Source organism: Panthera tigris, chromosome B1 (assembly GCF_018350195.1).
Source record: "Panthera tigris isolate Pti1 chromosome B1, P.tigris_Pti1_mat1.1, whole genome shotgun sequence".
Taxonomy (NCBI): domain Eukaryota; kingdom Metazoa; phylum Chordata; class Mammalia; order Carnivora; family Felidae; genus Panthera; species Panthera tigris.
Window position 1 is genome coordinate 193,061,294 of NC_056663.1, and position 16,843 is coordinate 193,078,136.

Sequence of the window (16,843 nt, forward strand, 5' to 3'; positions counted from 1 at the left end):
CTAGTCTCAGTTCCAGCGGAAGTGGATCTGACGTGGGCGATCAGCACCTTCCTTTACCAATGGCTTATGGAACTCACGTCCTGCGCGAGAGTGGATATTTGCCCAACAAAACTCACAGTAATACTGCAGGCAAGTGACATTGGCACAGAAAAAGGGAGCAAATTTTCCACCGCAGCGCGCGCCCTGGCATTCATCACACATCTGGTCATCTAGCACATATGGCTTCACCTCCACCTGGAACGAGAGGGCAAAAGAGGTCTCACGAAGGCTGCTTCAGAAACCGCTTTAGCGAATTTAAAACGTTCAGTGTTCTCAAGGGCGGGACCCGCATTTAACCTCGAGGAAGTAGGCAGCTTCCCAGGGAAAGAGCTTTCCCATGTAGCAGGTAAATACAAAGCGAAACAAAACCAACAACAGTGAGGTCACTCTGTTCTTGCATAATCGTCTTTTTACAAGACGTTTCGTGTTCATAAATGACCACGTGATTAAACGAGCCCTTGGTTTTAGTTTGGGTAACTTTATTTTGATGTTTTCTTCAGAGGACTATAAACTGAGTGGTGTTTACTATGTTTTTCAAAGACAGCTAATCCTGTAAATCTAACATTCTACCCTCACCTTTGGTGAAGTGCCATCTTTAAAAGCGTGTTAATATTTTGGGGGGGGGCGGTGACTGAGTGAGAAAGAGAAGGGCATGGGACGAGTGGTTTTCGCACCTTCCCCTTCATTCCGACACCACCCGAGAGCCGGCCCAACCCCACGGCCGCCGGGCAGCGCAGCACTTCCGTCTGTACCCTGCTGGTGCCTCCTTGGCACACACACAGACCAGAACTGTGGATAATCTCGTTACGGGCGTGTCTAGACGTCAGTGAGTTTCTAAGATATAAAATCAAAGGCCCACTGAGAAGGCCTGACTCAGGAGAAGACCTCAGACTCTACTCAGCTCGGGGCGCTAAGTCTCTTAAAGCTCAGCGTCCAGGTCTGTCAAGTGAGAATACTAGAACCTGCTTCACAGAGTTGTGAGGATTAGATTATGCAGGTAAAAAAGCATTCAGGACAGAGCCTGGCACCCAGCAGACTCTGTAAGCCAGTGCTGCCTGCTACAATAACCTTCCCAGTGGAGGGCTACCATTTTCGTCTGGACGGTGCCCGGCAGCCTCAGATCTCAACCTTTCCTGGGGACGGGAGGGGAAAACTGAGTGTTTAAGTGGCTTGGTTAGAGGTAAAGTAGTGCTTGCCCAAGGTATAAAATAACAACCCAACAATTTCTATTCTGAACGTATGAATACTTGCATGTATGCAGAAAATGAATATGTAAGGATATTTTCTTTTATTTAAAACAATTTTTTTTAATGTTTATTAATTTTTGAGTGAGAGACAGAGTGCAAGCAGGGGAGGGGCAGAGAGAGAGGGAGACACAGAATCAGAAGCAGGTTCCAAGCTCTGAGCTGTCATTACAGAGCCGGATGTGAGGCTTGAACTCATGAACTGGCTCATGACCTGAGCCGAAGTCGGACACTTAACCGACTGAGCCACTGAGGCGCCCCTAGTATCTTCTTTTGAAAAAAATGTTTGAGATAGGGAGTGTGTGTGCACACACACGTGTGAATGGGGGAGGGGCAGAGAAACAGAGAGAGAATCCCAAGCGGCCTCTGTGTTGTCAGTGCAGAGTCCAATGTGGGGCTCAGTCCCACGAACTGAGATCATGACCTGAGCTGAACCAAGAGTCGGACGCTTAACCGACTGAGCCACCCAGATACCCCTATAAGGGTATTTTCTGAAGCATTATTTGTAACAACAGCAACAACAAACAGGAAAAAAATCTAAAAGTTGATGACAAGAACTGTAAAACAAACATTTGATAGAAAGGTAATGGAATTAAGTTGTTTATATTTGCATTTCATGGACTAGGGCTGGATAAACGTATTTTATGTACATTGAACATTTTGCTTTTCTGCACTGTCTGTATCTTTTGCATATCTTCCTGCTGGAGGGTTTTTTTTTTTTTTTTTTTAAATAATTACTCATTGCCAGTTAAAGATTTTAAACCTTTTTTCCATTGGCCTTTGTTTTTTAAAAAGATCTTTGACACTAATTTAAAAATTTTTATGCTCAATCTTTATGTTTCAACTTTTTTCCTTTATGAATTCTATCTTGATTGCCAGGCTGCCATTTTTGATTCATTATCATCACTATAATATTTTTATGTGTATATAGTTATAACACTATTCTTATATGATATAATATTATAACTATAATTAAATTTTCAAAGAATATCTCAAAGTAGCAAGAGACTTACTGGATTTCATTTTACTAGATGATAAACAAAATGGGCACCAGGAAAGCATCTGCTCACTTCTTAGTTCCCAGGACCTAGCAGAATCTTTAGCACAAAGTAGAAACTATATTTGAGTAAATGTGGTACACTTATGTGTGCTAAGTTTCTTTCTCTGATTTTATCTCTTGCTTTTACCATAAGATTTTAAGCTAATTAAAGACAGAGTATCTGTGTTGTTTACTTCATTTCCATAATACCTCATAAAATGCCTGGTGCTCAGGAGTTACTTAATGTAAAACTGCTGAATAAAATATGAAAATGCAATGATTTCAGTTATTTATATTTTAAAATTCTAGATATTATTTCATGAAGCCAATCTACTCACTTTCAAAATCACAGACTTCAAAAATAGAAAATTTGATTTCAAATTTATGATTTTGGAGTATAATCAAACCTTATTTTTGACTAATAATCTCTAAAAATTAATCTCTTGCATATGTGAGGAGTCTGAGTTTCATCAGTTCTGTACCTATTTTTATTTTCTATTATGATGCTTTTCCTTATTTTACTTCAGAAGAACCTATCTGTAATAGTCTGTCATAACTGATGAAATAATATTTAGTTATCCATCTTGAGGCATAACACAACTCCCTTCAGTAAGTACCAGAAGGCACAGTGAATGATATTACTCATGGAGTAACATACAAAAATTATAATGAATTACACCTTTGTGGTGACTGTGTTTTCTAGCAATTGAGGAGATAGGCATTAAACCCCGATGTGCTCCTGAGCCAAAAAAGTAGCCTGAATAAACTACTTTATTTTCTGAATAAACAATTTTAATCTTCTCCAAATCTTTGGATTATCAGTTATAAATGTAAAATTAATCTGTTTTTATGGTTTCATAACTATATTCATAGTAGAGACATGAAAGGCATAAAGGTTAATGGTTTATATTTTTTTTATAAATAATACAGGTGACTTATAGAATTCTTAAGGCTCAAATTCTTTTTTTTTTTTTTTTAAAGATTTAATTTTTTAAGTACTCTCTACACCCAATGTTGAGTTCTCACAACCTGAGGTTAAGAGTCGCATGCTCTACTTACTGAGTCAGCCACGCACCCCTCAAATTATTTCAAAAAGATTTCAAAATATACCTTAGTAACACATACCTTAAAAAAAAAACATTTCATCCTTTTTAAGATGGCATGTATGTGTTTTCAGTTGCTCTTTAAGAATCAATACTCTTCCCCAAATACTTGATCCTTCACTATCATTTTGGAAACAAAGAAAGATGAGGTTTGACCCTCCACCAATTTTCCCTGTGCTTCTGCATGTTAAATAACTACAATTACATACAATGTAAGTAACTTCCTCAGTCAATAGGCTCGCTTCTCCGCAAAAGTCAAGGTTAGATGAGATAGGCGGTCTCAAGCACCGATGCACACTGGAATCACTTGGGAGCTTTATAAATTCCTGCTGCCCCCACCAATTACAACAGAATTGGGGTGGAGGGAGGACCCAGATGTCAAGATTTTTCTAAATTCCCAGGGGACTTTAACGTGCAGCTGAGGGTGAAAACCACTGGGTTAGAGGGACTCCAGTTCAACAAATTTTTCTGCATGTTGTAATTAAAACAGAGACCCTCCACTTATTTATTTTTTTGCAACATTTCAAGTAACAGTGCAAAAAAACAAACCAAACCAAAAACCTCTGCATGTATGAACTGAAACTATGCTGTACTTTTTTTTTTTCTAAATGGTAATTTAGAAATTGGTAATTGGTAATTAAATTGATGACTACCTTTAGAGTCCATGGTCTAGTCAATCCATATTCCTTAACCAGCTCCCCTGCCTCCAAAATAGTCTTTTTATATACAGACAGCTTTGGAGAAGAAACTTCAAGAAACTGTTACACTGGGATAATAAATATGCACTCAAGTTATATCTACCACTTTGGACATAAAAGTTAATTTATCTCCTATTCTTAGTATACCTCATCTGTACTACAAAGCAACCATGATTGTTTAGGAATACTGCTTAGCTATATCTAGGAACTACGAATAGATTTTAGTATGAAACAGATCTGTAAGTGAACAATTGAGTTTCAGTCACTCCTTTCCCCTATTTTGGATGGTAATCAGTGCTATCACTTAGCAATTATTCAATGGGCTGGCTGTTAGTTAACATTCATAGGACCTCCTAAAAAGTTCTTATTATGATGACCTAAACAATGCTATTAAAGAGTGAATGTTTTAAAGTTTAGGAGAAGCTTTTTAAAGTTTATTTATTTATTTTGAGAGAGAGAGAGAGAGAGAGAGAGAGAGAGAGAGAGAGAGAGAGAGAGAGAGAGAGAATCCCAAGCAGGCCCTGCACTGTCAGCGAAGAACTCGTCATGCGGCTAGAACCAATGAACCGTGAAATCAAGACCTGAGGTGAAATCAGGAGTCAGACGCTTATTAGGACTGAGACACCTGGGCGCCCCTAGGATAATTATTTTGTAGGTTTAGTTTATTTGTAGGTTTATTATTGTGTATATTAAGGGAAATACACAGAGTGTATTTTTATTTTAAATTTTATGATAAATAAAAAATAAAAACACTTAAATAACACTCAGTGCCAAACTCTAAGTGCTCCTGCATCTGTGAACTCACTTAATCCTCAAAATAACTGTGAAAGAGACACGATGATACCAATAGTGCTTTCTATCTGATAAGTGAGGGAAAGAAGGCACACTGAGGGTTAATTTCTTGAGGATTACAGAGCACATGGTAGAAACCGGAACTGGGCAGTCTGGCTTCAGGGTACAAGCTCTTAAAACAAGCTCTGCCTCCATGGTAAGAAGGATATTAAGACTTCACTGGTGGATAAAAAACAAAAAACAAAAACAAAAACAACAACAAAACTTGACATGCTTTTACAATGACATTTATATTTTGAATATTGTATCTAAAGTTCAAAGTATGTTCAATAATTTTACATTTCAGGGATATATTAAAAAAAATTTTTTTTAATGTTTATTTTTGAGAGAGAGAGAGACAGAGACAGAGAGAAAAAAAGAAAGACAAAGCATGACCAGGGAAGGGGCAGAGAGAGAGAGGGAGACAGAATCCGAAGCAGGCTCCAGGCTGTAAGCACAGAGCCTGATGCAGGCTCAAACCCCTGAACTGTGAGATCATGACCTGAGCCGAAGTCAGATGCTTAACTGACTGAGCCACCCAGGCACTGTAGGGATATTTTGATATAATACTCTTTTAACTCCAAGAGTAAAAAAAAAAAAAAAAAAAAAAAAAAAAAAAAGTATAAAAAAATAAAGTGTTTGAATTATATTACTGACTCAGCACATTAGAGGATGTTGTCAAATGATTTCCCAATAGGTAACTTACGCGTTTATCAATATCCCCATGCTGAAGTTGAACGAACCGAGCACTGATGGCAGCAATATAGCTCTGCTGATTGGAGAAAGCAACTCGACCAGCACCTTTTGGGTATTTTAGCTCAGGATCTGTATCGATTCCTGCATAACAAACTCCACCATACAGCCGGTCCATGATCATAGCAAGTTCCACTTGAAAAGAAAAAGAAGTTCCCATCAAAGGTGAGACAACACGGTAAATCAAAAATATTTAAGTCTTTCTTAAAAAGGAAAAGTCAACAGGATAGTTTCAGCTGTTTTCTAAATCCAATCCTTTCATCTGCATATTGGACCCAACCTGCTATCACTACAGAGTCACCTGGCAATTCTCTTCTCTCCTTAGTGTATCACCGGTTTTTCATCTATACTGGCTTATTCCCCATCTTAAAAAAAAAAAAAAAAAAATCTCTTAACTCTGTTTTTCTCCCTCTCAGTGACTGCTTAATTTCTATGTTCCCCTTTATAGCCAAATTACTAAATTTTTTTTCTTATACTACCCAATCCCTGTCTTCCCATTCCTCATTCAACCCTTTATAGCTTGACTTTCACCCTATGACTCCATTTTAATTTCTCATGCCATTGCCAAATACAATGGTCAATCAGCAGCACGGAACCTAGTTAATCTCTTCCTCTTTCTTGAAATACTTTCTCCATCTGGCTTCCAAGACACATTATTCCACTAATTTTCCTATGACCTCACTGTAATTCCTTCTTAGTCTTTCTTGCTGGTTCTTCTTCCACTCCTTGACTTTTCAATGTCAGAGTGCCCTAAGTTCCAGTGTGTGGGTTTCTCTCTACACTTGTGGCTTTGGTGGCTTCATCCCATGTCATGGCTTTAAATACATCTACCTGTTTCCAGCTCCTAAATTCCTGTCTCCAGCCCAGGCCTCTTCTCTGGACTCCAAACTCATCTATGCAATGATGGACATTGCATATTGACATTTAACAGACCTTATCACATAGTATGTTCAAAATGGCACTCCTAATATTCCATCATCCCACTAAATCTGCTCTAATGAGGTTTTGCTGACTTAGTTGGTAACTAATATGAAAGATGAAGCTGCCAAGAGCCTTGGTTTCATCATATTTTCTTTCCCCCCCACTGTACATGCAATCCTATGAACCTGATTTTCAAGACATATCTACAATCCAATCTCCTCACCTCCATTCCTAACATCCTGTTCCAAGCTATTATTATTTTTCCTCTGGATTGTGGCAATAGCCTTATCTCTTTGCTTTTGATTTACAGTCAAAACAGCAGCAGGGCCCCTCAAAATTTATTTTCAAAACAGTAGCAAGAGGGATTCTTTTAAAGAAGATACCAGATACAAATGGCTGAACTGAAATTTCTACTTAGCTCTACAGGGTACCAGAAACTTGCCTTCAAAACCAAGACCACAATCTTCCTTCTCAGGGTCCTTTATCTCACTATCTATGTAGTAGCTGAAGACTGAAAGCTGAAAGTCAGTCTTTGTGTTTACCTCACAAATGAACAGGAACATGCATTCATTCTGCTCTCTCACCACTGCCACCTCCAATCCAAGCTTCCATTATCTGTCTCCTGTCCCGCAAAGATAGGCTCCTAACATGGTCTATCTGTATCTACTCCCAACTCAGCTGCCCCCTAAATGTGTCGCTAGCTACACTTATCTAAAACTCTTCACTGTTTTGCCTTGGCTTTGAGGGTAAATGCCTAATCAGCTTATTAGACTTATATGACCTGACTCCTATTCACATTTTCAGTGCCTTTTTGTGCCTTTCCCCTCCCTCCTTATACCCCTAGTCACCCACTCTGGCCTTCTTTCAGTTCCTCCAACACATTCTGCTTCCTTCCACTAACAATCTTTGAATATGCTGTTCCCTTTGTGTGAAACACAGTTCTCAAAACCCTTCTGCCACCCCAACTCTTCTTCTGTTCTTGTAGGTCAGCTAAAATTTAAGTGTGTCTTAAAGATCAGATGGCACCACATTCCTGGGCTATATGCTCTTTTATTCTCTGTGGTCTTTCTTTGTAGCAGTTATGTTCTATAAGTATTTACATGTGTGAATGGTTCTTTTAACATGCATCTCCTATACTGGAAGAGGATGTTTTCCAGTGGTGGAAGGCACTAACACACTCACAGGCACATGGAATCACAGAACATGCTTGCACAGTGGGTATTTAGGTCTATAAATTATGTTCCTATATGGCATCGTCTGGTAAATGGTTCCTGGTTGTTGATGAGCAGAAATTTATTACTTATCAAAGCACTATTTAAAAAAAATCCCGTATTTCTTCTTCAGATACCTGCATCAACCCACATAAAACAGACACAGCTCAAATCCTTCTATCTTAGAGAATTACACTTAAGAAGTCAGAAGTATTTGGATTCTGCTTATAGAGTCTGCTTGGAGTTAACTATTATAATATTGATAGATGAATGTCCACTTCTCCAGTGACTCGATGGTTTCAAGAATGCTTCTCAGGATTCTGTAGTGAACAACTACTGGAACATGAGGAATCTGCCCCTGCCCACCCAATAGGGACAGGCACACAACAGCTCCCAGATGTTTACTGAATTAATATTTAATTTTTTTTTTTTTAAAGAAGCCACATTTGTTAACATTCTACTTACCAGCCCTTAATGGCCTAGGAACACCTCCAACAAAAATTGTTTTTCGAGGATCCAAAGGCTGAGAACCATCCATCACAAAATCACTGTCACTTAAATTCCAAGGGCGGATCTGAACCTATGAAGAAAATTACATTACTGCAATGGGTCTTATTCCCTTGATAGCTTATGCTGCTTTGTGCCAATTAACAGTGGTCCTTTCAGTTTTCAAAAGTTTGGATAGTTGGATTTTAAAACAAATTATTTTTTTAACCTAGATACTGAAAATTATCCAAATTTTTAAAAACTGAACTCTTAATATGGCAGTTTCACTTTCTTTTTAATTTCTTTTTTTCTTTTTTAATTTTTTCTATCACTAACAATGGTCTCAGAACAGTTTTTGGTAAACTTGCATTTGTAGCCTAAAGTTCAAGTGGTATTTACTTACTGGTTTGTCCTTGATGGTGGGGCTGGAAACACAGAGATAGAGTTTTCCATCCTCTTCAATACAAGCATCAATTAGTGCCTGAACTGAGCTCTCTTCTTGAAAGAGAAGGAATGCATAGCCTGTAATAACCATTAAAAATAAGGCAATTATGTGAAGGTAAGTGATTTCACCCCAAACTTCAGTACTGTTTAGAAAATACATGCTATTAGAAAAGAAAAAAGTTAACTGTCAAATAGAACTAGAACCATTACACTTTCCAAAGGAGAACATGATTATCATCCTATGGAATACACACAAAACAGATACTCATTAATTAGCTATCTTCTATAGAGTATGTGCTATTCAATATTGTGCTAAGAGCTTTACATAAATTATATCATATGATTCCCGTAACAAGTCTAAGTTACTTGCCCAAAGTCAGTCACATAAGCAAGTAGCTGGTGGAGTAATTTTAAACCTGGGACAGCCCCTAAGATCTCCCATGATACTGTCTTCTTAAAGAACTTGGCAAGTTTGGGGGGCCTGGGTGGCTCAGTCACTTAAGTGTCCAACATTGGCTCAGGTCATGATCTCACAGTCTGTGGGTTCAAGGCCCATGTCAGGCTCTGTGCTGACAGCTCAGAGCCTGGAGCCTGCTTTGGATTTTGTGTCTCCCTCTCTCTCTGCCCATCCCCCACTCATGATCGGTCTCTCTCTCAAAAATAAATAAAACATTAAAAAATTAAAAAAGAAAAGAACTTGGCAAGATTAACACACTAACGTTAGAAGCTGAAGATTCCTATAAATGCCCTCAGGGTAAGACATGTTCTGGCGCATACTTGGGACTAGAGCATACTTGGAAAGGCCCAAGAATTTCCATGAGGAGGAGAAAAGTCCACAGCAAGACAACTTCAAAATGATACTAAGAAAACTACCTTAAGGAGGTTGGAATGAAACGGATTCCTTCAGCGTGGGTTAGAACTTTCAAATCAAGCCTCAAGTTGGATAAGCAGCGGAACACTCCTTTCACATAGTCTGGAGACTATGTTTGGACTTTGGATCCAAGCTCTTGCTTAGTTTCTGTACCTTTGGGAAATATGCCCTTCCTCCTCTCTTTGTGATAACCAGTGGTCAATCTTTAAGCAGAATAGACTTCATTATAAAAAGAAGGTACCAAAGTTTACACTGCAAGTTCACCATTACACGATTATTCCTAGAAGCTGAGAACTAAATGACCAAAAAATACCCCTTTGCCTTGGCAAGATTTCTATGCAAACAAACCTGGAGAACTGTAATCTGGTTCCATTATGAAGAAGTCATCGAGCAGGCCATGCACATCTGTTCCATCATGCAATGAATGGTAAGTGTGAGGTCATGTTTTATGTTGAAATCTAAACACACAGCTTTATTGCTAACAATGGCTGTAATTGCCACAAAGGTCAATTGTGACACAAAAGTGCTTTATTTTAATAAAATTATAATACCTGATTGCATAAATAAAGCCATCAAACTAACCTATGCAAATAGAAACTTCCAAAGGTATGATTATACAAGATTAAAAAACACATCTTAGACCTTTTCAATTGCTAGAAATAATTTAAATATGCCTAAAAAAATAAAAAATGCATACTGGTGAAGGCTTTAATTTTGATACAAGCTAAGGATTTGAGAGTTATAACTTCTGTAATAACTGATAGGTTATACGACCAATTTACTAAAATCGTATTTTAAATTTAGTATTTTTAACGTTAAGATTTGTGATACTAATTTTTGATACTAATATTTTCATTTTACTTGGTTTTAAAGTAATACTTTATATTCAGTGTTCTTAATATTGCTTAATTATTTGTGTGATTATTAGGGACGAAACGTTTTGTATCACAAAACTAATTAGGCAGCGTGGCAGATAAATTATGATCTAGCTAAGGCAAGCCATTTAGTATTAAAATACTCTTACCAAACACACGCTATACAGCGAATTGATACCCACATAGGGTGAGCCTCATTCACTGTAAAGGAAACACATGTACATGTGTGGCTCAGTATCCAAGGGCTCATGGCACTGCCTTAATCACAAGGCAGCTTCACTAACTGGATGCTTTTATACCAGTGTTTTCCAAACCACGGAAAATGAATTACAACAATGACCACACTGCCTGAGAGAACAAGGCTTGGGAACACTGGCCTTTGGCGATGACAATTAACCATAGGTGTACCAAAAAAAATATGATTTGCCAGTGCTACTTTTGTGAGTTTTGTGTTGTTTGCTTTCCAGTTTCAGAAAATAAACTAACCATCACCACAAAAACCACAATGACAATGACAACAAGAGCAACAAAGACAGCAACCATTGTGTTTGATTAAATTTGTGCCAACGCATCTTTCCAGGCTTCGAGTCCACCATCCTATTATATGAAAAAAACTCAGGCAAAAAATGGACACCTGTCTCCACACAAACCAATTCTCCTTCCTTTCTAAAACTATATTTCAATTCCTTCCTGGAACTCTGTTCAACTCCTTGATGTCTATCTAAATTGCACAGTACCCTTTAGATTTTGTTCAAAACTTCTCAGTGAGGTCTTAACTACCTATTTCAGGTCAAAGGAATCTCTCTATTCTATGGTATTTATTGTTGTTTATATCATTTGTTAGTCAATTATCATTCTGTGAATTACCAAGAATAGAAAGATGAGTAAAGGCATAGTCCTATAGACTAAGGCAAGAACTGGATATTAATAAAATTGTCACAGATTTGTAGAATTATAAAGATCTAACATTGCAGTTGTGACCAGTGCTATGAAAGGGCTGAACAGTGCTAGGAGAACCTAAAACAGGAGGATGTGAACCGTTAGGTCGGTCCTGAAAGTTTCCTGTGAGCAACAAATATTTAAACTGAAATAAGCAGGGGATATGTAGATAAAGACCCATGAGAAGAACCTCCGGGCAGAGACAACACCAGACGTAAGGGCCCTGAGGTAGGAAAGAGCAAGGCCAGTTTTTGGAACCGGAAGGCAGCCAGAAGCAACAGCGGTAGAAGAAACCAGAGAGATAGGGAGGCGGGGCAGGGCAAATGCATTTTTGCCTTTATTCTAACAATAAAAGAAACCACTGAAGGGTTTTAAGTAGAGGGTCAGGGGAATAGCACTATCAGGTGAATTTTCAGAGAGATTACTCTAGCTGTACTGTGGGAGAAAAACTGGAGACAGCCAGAGGTATGGACAGACTAGTCACATTCCTGAAGTAGGCCACCGTAGTGGTAACTTGAGCAGGAACATCAGAAACTAACTGGCATTTTTACTGAACACTCAATAAGCTTTATAAAAGGACAAGGGAGTAAAACAATGGACAACAATAGATTAAAACTCAGCTAACAAATGCACGTCTACATCTATATGGAGCGAATTTTCTCTCTAAACCAAGTATCAGGGCTTCCAAGTCCAGTAAACTCCACAATTGGGTGACACTTTAGGGTTACATGGAAAAAGGTACATAGCTTTAATCAGATTTTTATAGAGGCCTGGGACTCAGAATCCTGCTCAAAAGATACTCCTGATTCCTTAAGATCTTAAGGTGTAAAACAAGAATCACATGAATGAATGATTTCATTTCTCTAAAAATCTACATGAACTAGTAATGGAGGTTCTAGAATTCTCAAGGACAAAAAGTGGAGATGGCCCATATAATTCACTCAGAAACCTTTAATTAGTTTTTGTATGCCAGTAACTATTCTAACTTGTTTCCTTTCTCAGGCCCAAAATCAGACCATTTAACAGGTTTGCTGGAGTCTCTTTCCAGGCTTGAAAATTCATTCAGTCATGAGTGAGTGTTTTTTTTTCCTTCCAAATTGTATTTCAACGATGTTCAAAGAAAAATCTCAGTTTCTCAATCTCCCCCTTTCATTTTATTCACTTCAGAGAATCTGCCATCAACAACCTGAGTGTATTCATGTTAAATTTTCTCCCCTCACCTCCCTGCTCATCATGGGCAGGGAGATACTTCCTCTCTCCCCTGACAGTGGCTTTGCTTCGCTCATGAATGATAGTGTAATTTGTGACTCTTGTGCTACGCTGACAGGCTGCAGTAGTATCCTAGCAGTAAGTCACTAACACAATTAGGTGTTCTCTTCATATAATGGGGTTTTTGGACCAGACGCTTTCTCCTTGTTAAATTCACCCACAGGGTTAAGTATCGCTCTGTTGTTATCTGCTATTATTTGGAACACCTGAGCAAATGTTGCAATATTTATACTACTCATGTGTTTATACACATTTTTTCTCACTTCACACAGATCTCAATTTCACTGTGTAGAGGGACACTTTTTTATATGTCTGTACCCAAGTTACTTAGAAGGATGCTTCAGACGGAGAAATTACTCAATGCTGGTTTGAGTCTGAAATCATTGTCAAATCATCCTATCTTTTATCATAGCACAAGTGTCTTATGATTCCTGATTGCCTTAAAGGAAATGAGGATAGTCACAAGGACCATTCTTCCTCACTTTGACACATTACCAGCCTTCACAAATTACTCTATTAGTTTTATATAAAGGTGTGATGATATGCAATTCTAAAAGAAAACACAAAGTAATTGACAGTATCTTATTTGCTCTCATAAAACTGATTCCCTAGAAAATATCAACAATAAAAACTCTTACCTTTTGGTGGAAAATAGGACTTGCTTTCTGCTTTATGAGGCCAATCTACTACCAAAGGCCCAAATCTTCTGAAGCTAGCAGTTATTTCATCTAAAAAAGTATAATAATATGTATTAGGAATTAGTTTTAATGGTTCATTCTAAAAAAAAAAATCCTGTATAAGTTAAAGATTTAATGTTTAGAAGTACCAAGTAGCCTAAGATAAACTAGAATATGAAAACTCAAAACATGTCTAATAGCCTTACTAAAAGGATATATGAACTAAATAGCTATTTTAGTCAAAATAAATTCAATTTTAAGCAGCACATTGGCCAGAGCCGTCAATTCAGTGTGAGTTTTAAAATTTTATGTAACACTGTATGGATACTAATGGATTTTAGTACACCAAACCGTAAATATTACTGCCTTGAAAAACACGCCAACAGTATATCAAGTTAAATAAAGAGATTGTTACCGCTTAATAAGTAAAATTTTATAGGGAAAGAAAGTTCTGTGCAAATAAGACATATAAAGTTATCATACTCATAAAATACACTAAGGTCTGACACATGTCAGGTAGTTTCGCTGAAATACACCTAGGTCAAATCCAATGATACGGTCTAGGTTATTTCATCACATGAAAACCTTATTATACTAATGAGTCCTTAGAATAAGTTTGTGGATATTTGAATCATAACTGAAAAATATCTCAAAGTGTAGCAATATCCCATTAGTTGTTACTAAGAGTGGCAGATTTCCCACAACCTTACAAACATTAAGACAGTTTCAGTACTTTTAAATCTTTACCCTGAATTATTTTCTTTTATTATTATTACACATGAATATTTTTTACACATGTTTATACATGCCTTTGTATAACCTGAATTTCCTGTTTATGCTGTTTCCATTACCCTTTGGGGTTTTATTGCCTCTTTCTTACCTGCTTCTAAAAGCCTACTTATCCTTAAAGGAATTAAACTTTTGACTATCATGAACTGCAGGGAGAGTTTCATGGCTGGTTACCTTTATTTCGTGTGTGTTGTATTATGGTAATGTAGCAGGTTTTAAATTTTATAAGAAAAGATTTTTGTATGACCATCTTATTTACAAAAAAATGTTCACAGTAACCATGTGCATTTTAACATATAAAGAAACAAACTTGAAACTGTCCAATTACCGATTTAACATTTCAACAGGTGATAAAATATTGAAATAGAAATGGATGTCCATTCTGAATGAAAATCTCTAGAGGTAAAACATTGTATACCTCCATTCACATTACATTTTAGCTGTTTGTTTGTTTTAAACTCAAATCATCACCCTACCTTCATCAATATCTGGAGGAAGACCACCAACAAAAACTTTTCGAGAGAAGCGTTCTATTCGTTCTCCATTTTGATGAGCAGAATAGCATGTGGGAGAATTTAAAACCCCAACTTGATCATTATGGCCATCATCAAGCAGACCATCATCTATTGGAAAGAGGGAAGAACGACCTAAAATATAAGAACAAATATAACTTGAATCTTAAAGAAATGACAAAGTCAAGCATAAAGATAGGAATGACAAATTCAAAGGCTTAAACAATGAAGGTGACATAGGCATAAAAAAATAAGGGAAATTCAGATTGTTTAAGGTTTTAATTACCTGGATTCAAAAGAGAAGCAGTCTGAAGAATGACTTAGAAATAAACATAGTCATATGACAACAATTATACTGCAAACACTAGATCACTTCAATTTTTTATGGAAAGCAGCAAGAATCTGAGGTATGGGAATGGTTAAACTGGATGTGTAATAGGAGAAACCTTTGAGAAATTGGTGGCAGAAGGGAAATGGCACAGACTAAATAGATAAGACATAATAAAAAGCCACTTGCAAACTACGGTAAGGACAAAGGCAACACGGAAGACTTGCATATAAGGTTAATTGATCACACATGTGACAATTATGTAAGAGGGTAGACAGGGTTTCTGCACATGTGCAAAACAGAAAAAGGCATCCCCTCTAGGACTTTGGTCCTCATCTGAGCCCACCCTTCAGAGGTGACCCTTTATATAGGGCACATCCTGTACAACCCTCTACTGTGCAGCAATCCTGATGCTAGGCTCCATGGGGATCAAAAAATTAAATGACCTAATAAAATATAGTCCCCTGCTCTCAGGGGATGTACAGTTAGAAAAGATAAGATCTATACATATAACTATGGCACATATTCATAAGAAAGCTTCAAAGTACTTCAGAGGAAGTTTGCTGGAGGAAGGGAGTAACCTGGCTAATAACTGGATAATTTCTAAAATCCTTAAATGAAACTGGATAGGAACTGTGGTAAAAAGGGAAAGATAGTGGTATTTACTGAGTGCATGCATTAGATTGGGTAAGATATTTCTAAGTTGAAATATTTGTTAGAACATGGTTTTGAGTAAATTTTCCAAGTGGAAGGAGACACACTGGACAAAGAAGGAAAATGTGAATTTATTTAAGAAACAGAGAGTAGTCATGGTTGACTCCTGCATGTTGGATATAAGGAGAGTAAAGGCAAGAAAACAGTTTTGAGGCTAGCCAGAATACTTAGCCTTGAATGTCGAGTTAAAGGAGATGTTTTATTTAGTGGGTGATTAAAACAAAAAACTGGATATAGGGGCTCAAGCAAGATAACTTTTCCGGTGCTTTAGGAAGACTTACAGCAAATGTGGTTAAAGTGGTTAGAAATGAGTGGATCAGGAAGGATGGACAGAGGAGACACTGTAATAGTAAAGCGTGGATATCTGAGAAACAAAACAGAGAAAAATAACGGAAAGGAGGAACTAAAAGATGTTATAATGATAAGAATCATTAACTAAATATAAGGACAATAAAGACCAAAAGCTGGCATAAAAAAGGGTAGATATGGAAGGAAACAATCAACAAAACTAAAAGGCAACCTGCTGAATGGGAGAAGATATTTGCAAATGACATATTTGGCAAAGGGTGAGTATCCAAAATCTGTAAAGACCTTATCAAACTGAACATACAAAAACCAAATAATCCAGTTAAAAAATGTTCAGAAGACATGAATAGACATTTTTCCAAAGAAGATATCCATATGGCTAACAGACACATGAAAAGACATTCAACATCACTCATCATCAGGGAAATACAAATCAAAACTACAAGGAGATATCACCTCACACCTGTCAAAATGGCTAAAACTAACAACACAGGAAACAATAGGTGTTGGTGAGAGTGAGGAGAAAGGGGAACCCTCTTACACTGTTGGTGGGAATGCAAGCTGGTGCAGCCATTCTAGAAAACAGTGCGGAGGTTCCTCAAGAAACTAAAAATAGAACTATCCTACGACCCAGCAATTATGAGGTATTTACCCAAAGGATACAAAAGTATGGATTCAAAGGGTCACATGCACCCCGATGTTTATGGCAGCACTATCAACAATAGCCAAATTATGGAAAGAGCCTCAAGTGTCCATCAACTGATGAACGGATAAAGTAGATGTGATACACATAT

General features: G+C 37.4%; 1 protein-coding gene across 8 annotated transcripts in view; it reads right to left on the reverse strand.

Moving 5' to 3' along the window:
• CPEB2 (cytoplasmic polyadenylation element binding protein 2) overlaps positions 1 to 16,843 on the reverse strand; it is a 68,795-nt gene that overhangs the window by 238 nt on the left and 51,714 nt on the right. For 4 of the 8 annotated variants that reach the window (XM_042984914.1, XM_042984916.1, XM_042984912.1 and 1 more), the window contains 6 exons: positions 14,666 to 14,836; positions 13,362 to 13,451; positions 8,729 to 8,847; positions 8,305 to 8,419; positions 5,661 to 5,842; positions 1 to 234 (listed from right to left, as the gene is read on the reverse strand). The exon at positions 1 to 234 is cut by the window's left edge and continues 238 nt beyond it. In XM_042984914.1, coding sequence (XP_042840848.1) covers positions 7 to 234; positions 5,661 to 5,842; positions 8,305 to 8,419; positions 8,729 to 8,847; positions 13,362 to 13,451; positions 14,666 to 14,836 — 905 coding nt within the window. In that variant the 3' untranslated portion in view covers positions 1 to 6. Of the gene's footprint in view, positions 235 to 5,660; positions 5,843 to 8,304; positions 8,420 to 8,728; positions 8,848 to 9,642; positions 9,844 to 9,988; positions 10,046 to 13,361; positions 13,452 to 14,665; positions 14,837 to 16,843 lie in introns of those variants that run through there. The other 4 variants (XM_042984913.1, XM_042984910.1, XM_042984909.1 and 1 more) reach the window with 2 other exon arrangements.